This window comes from Phoenix dactylifera, chromosome 5 (assembly GCF_051530095.1).
Source record: "Phoenix dactylifera cultivar Ajwa chromosome 5, Ajwa_hap1_PhDact_Kaust_v1.1, whole genome shotgun sequence".
NCBI lineage: Eukaryota > Viridiplantae > Streptophyta > Magnoliopsida > Arecales > Arecaceae > Phoenix > Phoenix dactylifera.
The window spans coordinates 18,417,956-18,424,703 of NC_143194.1; the positions used below are offsets into that span (position 1 = coordinate 18,417,956).

Sequence of the window (6,748 nt, forward strand, 5' to 3'; positions counted from 1 at the left end):
GTTGGCACCATCTTGTGTGCTGGCTGGTATCAAATGAGAGGAGGTTAGCAATATGCTGGCTGGTATCAGATGAAATGGAGTTAGCAAAGGAGACAAAGCAAAGTCTAAAGGAGAAGAAGAGTGAAGCACCTCCATTTTTTTTTTTCGCTATAGGCTCCAATGTAGCACTATCAGTTGGTTCTATTTCAGCGTAAATCTTGCAAGCTTTTGGTATCAAGTAGATCTTATAGATGACCCAATCATCCAGCTATAGTAAAGGACTAGGGGTGCAAGGTTAGAACATCAATTTCTATAGTCAAGAAAAAAAATACAGCAACAAGAACATTGACATTTGTTTAGGGTGATATGAAGTTTATTTGTATCCCTCATCATGACAGCACCACCTCTCCTTCTAAGGAGAAGTATAGAGAACTCCTCCATCAGCCACACACTCTTCTCCTCTCCACCCTTTTGATTATGTTCTGTGTAACATAAACTCTGCTTCGAGCCAATGATATTATTCTTGGAATCTAGCACCATCTTGACACCTTTTAGTATCCTTCCAATGATATTATGTAGGCAATGCTTGCACTTGAATGCTTCCGAGCAGCAGAAGTGAAAAAAAAAACCACTCACAGTCTTTATTTTCCATGCTATATTTATTGGAATTTGTTATAAAGGTGGGCTTTCATTGATTATAAATTGATTTTAATTTGATTAATTAAGTAATATAGGCTAAGTTGTCATCTAAATAATCATTAAGAAGCTTATAATTAATTTGTGATCATATAGTTATTTTGGGCTCTTTTGTCTTAATTATATAGTGTAGCAAGTATTAGTGTAGGCCTGATTTGGTTAATTGGCTCCGTAGTGGGTGGACCCATAAATATTACTAATTGGGCTGGGTTTCTATCCTACTCCTATATATATTTGTCCTTAGAGAAATTCTAGAGCATTAAGATCTTTGCGTTCCTAGACCTGGAGGGACCTATTCTATTGAAGAGACAAGCATGAAAGAGAAGAAGAGGAAGATCTATCCCATTTCTGTGCTTACATCTTCCGCAGAATATTGCTGTAGTGATCAACAATGACTACTTAGGGCTATCATGGTACTTTTCAATCTTCTTTGAGTAGATTTATGGTTTGTTCATCTTGTGCTTTAATCTTCTGTATGTAGTCCACGAAATTGCAATATTTGGTATTAGATCCTGGATTTTGTAGGAGGTTAAATCAAAATAATAGATCAAATAAAGAAGAAATCAGATTATTAAAAAAAAAGGAAGAAGAAGGGATGACGGCGCTCAGGTTCTCAGCCGTCATTCCTCCTAGTCGCGACTATTTCCCCCACTCATCCTCGTCCATGGGCGTATCAGCTTCGACAGCGGCTTCGCCTCCTTCCCCCCCCCCCCACTAGTCTACGATTCATGTCGTCACGCCAGCCTTCCCTTGCTCTCTTCCCCATTCATCCTCGTCCTTCGGCGGATCCACCTTCGAGGGCGGCTTGGCCTTCTCCCCCTACTCATCGGAGATTCCCATTAACTCGGGGGAGCAGTCTTCATCATTCACAAGTTAGAGATGGGGATACTTCTCGGACGGCGGTCGCGACCTTCACTGGGGATGACAGAGGGGGAGGATGAGGAGGCAATGCGAGGGTTCTGTGAGGCAAAGAAGAAGGTGGTGGGTTGTTGATCAAAGAATTTCGGCAGTTGCCAACAGTCTTTTGGCGAGGATGGGCCTCTGAATCTGAGGCCATTCTCCACCCAATCGCTATGGAACAATAAGGAGTCTAATCGAGTTTTGGGTTTTGGGTTTCGATCTGAAATCTGAATCTAGTTAAATAAATAAATAAATAAATAAATAAAATATTTGCAGTAAGCCCCTGAGAAGTATATTATTTTACAAAAAACCTTCATTAATTACATTTTAATCCTTGTGATAGAACCTTTTTCATAAAAGGAACCTAAATATTTATTTTGTCCTTGTACTAAAGTTTTGTTACGAAATGATACTCTGAAAATTATGCTGCGAGAGATGTTTTTTAGATTTTTCTATACCAAGGCACGCCCTCTCAAATAGTCATATTTTTGCTAGATTTATTGGAAAGGGTTGCTATGACTAGCTCCAGCGGAAATAGTCTTGGAGACTAGCTCATGCATCTTCAAAAAAACACAATCTCCAGCTGAGCATATCTAGCAAATTAGAAGACAAGGCATTAAATTACCTAAACCACATCTTTGAGATATTTCAGGGTTCCAAAGTCACAACTTGGGTGTGGCTGGCCTTGAGCTAACATAAAGTAACACGTTAGGTCCGCTGGATTAAATACGGCCTTGAAAGACCAAATTTCATGTTGGATTACTTAATGAAGAAAATTAAATGACAAATGCCTTTTTTAAAATCAAAATATTTAACAATTAATTGGTCTTCTAAATATTCTTTCGATGAATTTGGCTGAAGATTTAGGAAAAAACAAAAAATATTTTAAGATTTAAGGGAAATAAATTTTGAACCTTGTTCAAGATCAAGATATTGTCTTCTTTTATCTAAGGTGTGCCCATTTCCTAAAGATTTTCAAGAGATGTCGTTATCCTTGCGGACACACATTCATGTACATACCTGCCTATCTATACATGTATCTGTGTGTCTCCCTATGTCCAATGTGTATATATTCATGTGTGTGCATGTCCGTGCATGCGAGTGTATATGTAATAAAATGTCACTATTGTCAACAATCAAGCAACTTGAGCTAAATTTTGTGAAAATCTGGTGCTATATCTACTTGGGCACACAGTTCAGGCAATATTGTGTGACACAAAGCATACTAATGTTTATTTCCCTCGCATGCATCAATCCAGCATTTCTCCTTGTGACTCATTTCTTGAAAAGAAGAGGAGGCAGATCATAATGGTTTTGTTAAAGCCAATAGTTACTTTGGTATGGTCTTAAAGTTTACTAAAGTTCTCCATTTTTGTAGTTATGAAGAAACTTGTTGCATATAATTTCTTTTATCCTTACAAAGGTAGCTAAACAGTGTATACTGTCCCGGTAGTATGATTTTCAATTACATAGACAGGTGAGTTTTCCATTTGGAGGGGCAGAAGGTGATTACATAATCTTTGGAGTAGCAATTCACAAGTGGAGATGGAGTGTCATAAGCATAGCTAAAATAGGAAGGGCAAGCGTCCTTGAACATCTTAGAGTACATGCTGGCCTTGCACTTTTCTGGCTTCCCATAGGAATTTCGACAACAAAACACATCCAAATTGAATGCCAGACATGCACTCTTGCATGCAATGATACCTCCACTTTGATCTAAAACCTGGAGCTCTGGTGGGCATACGCTGTTAATGCTCTTTGTGCACCCACCAATCCAACACTTTCGATCGGCTGGCTTGGTTGAGACAGAAATGGGTAGATTGTACCCATCAACCACACTAACATCATAGAAGCTAGGTTTGCTCTTATCTTCCTGCAATGCAACCTGCACAAGCCAATGCACAAGTAGGCAGGTAGCATCCATTTTCTTAACAAGGCATAGTCAGATGCATTCTCTTCTCTATAAAATTTTGATATCTACATATCATAAAGGTACTAATCAACTGTAGGTTTATTGCGAAAGCAGTCATATTCCTCGTATTTTGACATGAATATTGCTGGTTATGAAGTTTTTTTTTTTTGTTTTTTGTTCTGATTCCAGAGAAGTTGCTTTTGCTACAGATTTACTTTCAAATCATAATCTTATGGTATTGTTAACATATCACAATCATCCAAACAGGCTTAACAGAGGATGTAGAATGAATATTACAAGGAAAAGAGTAGAGTTTTGGATTCCAGAAAAGTTATTTTTGCTATAGATTTACTTTCAAATCATAATTTTACAGTATTGTTGACATATCACAATCAACCAAACAGGCTTGACAAAGGATGTAGAAAAGACTAAACTTCTGGATTCCAGAAAGTTACTTTTGCTATAGATTTACTTTCAAATCATAAGGTTATGGCATTGTTAACATACCACAATCATCCAAACAGGCTTAACAGAGGATGTAGAATGAATATTACAAGGAAAAGAGGAAAGTTTTGGATTCCAGAAAAGTTATTTTTGCTATAGATTTACTTTCAAATCATAATGTCATGGTATTGTTCACATATCACAATCATCCAGCCAGGCTTAACAGAGATGTAGAATGGATATAACAAGGAAAAGAGTTTTTTTTAAAAAAATAAAAATAACACTCTACCTCCACAAGTGTGGCAGGAGGCATGCCTATAGTTCCATTGCATGAGAGCAGGCTTTCGCAGTCGCCGGTTTGGCAAACAGGTTTAGAGGTGGAGTTGAAGTTGCAACCGGTTCTGGCCCAGAAACGCCCATTCCATGTTGGTGGGGCATAGACTCGCTTGGTTTGTCCAGGTGGGAGGAAGAAGCCACCATCAGCAATCACAGGATGGCCGGCATTAGGAGCAGCTGCTGGCCATATTGGGAAGGGGCACTTGTTAGAGATGTGGAATGTCACCAGCTGCCCATTCACAAGGCCACCTGCAAAAAATATGGTATAAGTATTAAATAACAATGAAATTAAATGTTTATATTCTCATTGATTACTCTGTTTTCGCATCGGCTTTCTTCTTTTCATTGATTTATGCATCTAGTAGTATATGTCAGGGTAAGTACTAGTGAATGTTTTGTCATTGTGCATAAATTAGTGGGAAGATATTAGTAGGATTCATGCTTAATGTAATCAGTTTTAACTCAAAGATACCAACTGCAGATTGGTGCAAGATGAAGGATTTTCTACTTGAACGCACGCATATGGATATAAGTATGTAGGTTGGTGTGCGCGGAATATAGGGGATCATATTAACTAAATATATTGTTAAATCTCAATCACGTCTTATTTATTTCTCTCTCTTTTTTCGTCCCCTCCTTTTTTCACAAGGGACCCAAGGGCAATTCCATTCAAGTAGAGATAAACCCCACTCAGTTCATTTGGGTTGAGTAAGGATGATAGCTAGAACTCATCAAATATTAGCTGCTAGATACCAACTGGTTTGCCAAGATTGACTAGCTCCCTGCATTGAGTTGGTCATGTGTTTAATCTTGATTTTGTTCTTCCTCTCGAGTCTCTTCTCTGATTTTCATCACAAACTATATCATTATAATCCGTATTAAAACAGCACAAGAGGGTGTAAAGTTGATGCTAAACGATACAAAAATAATTAGGTCATGCACCAGCTGCCAAAAGAACTGATAGTAACATTTCATTATAATAAGTAGGGTAAACGAAAATTAGCAAATAATTAGAAGAGCATGAGGTAAAGCAAAATAGAACTATTAGTATTACCAAACAAGATGAACTGCCATATCAAAGGAAAGAGTACAGATGTTGGGAGCTTCAACATGAGCTGCTTCATTGGGTTTGAGGCATGAGGAAACTGAGCGAATGTGTAGGGTTTATATCTTTGCCTATATCCTATGGTTATTGTAGTTTAATAGGGTTTTATAAATCATTCTTGCAGTGCAATTCAAGCGTCTTTGGGATCAGAAATCTTTGCAGGCACGTTTGGTGTATGGTTGGTAGAATTAAAAAGGATCAGGCTGTTTCACGTTCAACGGTTAGGACCTTAGCACTTCAGCTATTAACCATTTGCCCATATTTGTTCTTTCGGTCCCATATCTGGGTGGTGCACACTGCTTTGAATCGGAGACCAGAACCAATATACATGTCTGTTCTCAGTCATAAGCATAAGGATTCAGATCTCATTCTTCATGACAACACTTGGTGTCACGCCCCGAACCCAGCACCCGGATCCGGTACGTGACCGGCCGCATGAGCCCTAGAGCAGTGCCCAAAAGATCATGCAAGGCCTATGATTAACAAAAATTCCAATAAATTCACAAGAAATTGATAATTCAAATAGACAAATCCGACATATCCAAATAAACAAATTAGTTCAATTACAAGATCTTCAAATGTTCATTAACATCAAAGAAGGATAAACAAACAAACTAACTAATGACTCTGGTACTTGCACTCTGCGCCCATCCCATCCAAATCTATGCATCCTGCAACTCTGGTAAAGAAAAAGAGGGAGTGAGCTTTACAGCCCAGTAAGAATCCCTACACATCCATACCAACACAATAATAATATTAATTTGGAAACCACGACAAACCAATGCACATATCATAAAATCATATACCGGCTATCGAAAGCTCGAATAATCAGTATGAATATGCAAGTCAAATGTCAATAAAAGTCCAGCCACTCAAGTGTGATACGTCATACGATATCTCAAAATCTTCAATTAATGTTTTCAATGCCTTTTCTTTCCATTCTCTACTAACTTGATCCGGATCAATTATCTTTCCGACTTTGGGCTACATCCCGGTCACGTTTCCGGCCCGTAACGGGGCAATCGATAGTATCACATTTCCAGCCTGTGACGGGGCAATCGATAGTATCACATTTCCAGCCTGTGACGGGGCAATCGATAGTATCACATTTCCAGCCTGTGACGGGGCAATCGATAGTATCCCATTTCCAGCCTGTGATGGGGCAATCAATAATAACTAGATAAGCCCAAAGTCCCTGTTCATTTAATCAATTCACACACACATCAATTCCCTTTTCGATCTTATATCCGGTCTAGACTAACCAAGGTCACGTTTCCGGCCCGTGACAGGGCAATCAATATAACATGGTTAGTCTATCCACCATATCTATTAGTCTAATTATATAAATGTAAATTATGCTCAGGATTGTATCCATC

General features: G+C 38.5%; 1 protein-coding gene and 1 long non-coding RNA gene across 2 annotated transcripts; one reads left to right on the plus strand and one right to left on the minus strand.

The window, feature by feature from the left end:
• The first annotated feature begins 665 nt into the window (after positions 1-665).
• Positions 666-4,517, plus strand: LOC148703429 (uncharacterized). The gene is made up of 2 exons (XR_015987034.1): positions 666-1,088; positions 4,238-4,517. It is a non-coding gene; the product is annotated as an uncharacterized LOC148703429 (long non-coding RNA).
• LOC103716979 (Pathogenesis-related thaumatin superfamily protein) lies at positions 2,928-5,504 on the minus strand. Its single transcript, XM_008805201.6, has 3 exons — positions 5,322-5,504; positions 4,221-4,516; positions 2,928-3,460 (listed from the first exon to the last, which is right to left on the minus strand). Exons 1-3 carry the CDS (start codon positions 5,389-5,391, stop codon positions 3,041-3,043), a joined length of 786 nt encoding a protein of 261 aa, XP_008803423.4. The 5' UTR covers positions 5,392-5,504; the 3' UTR covers positions 2,928-3,040.
• Positions 5,505-6,748: the final 1,244 nt, after the last annotated feature.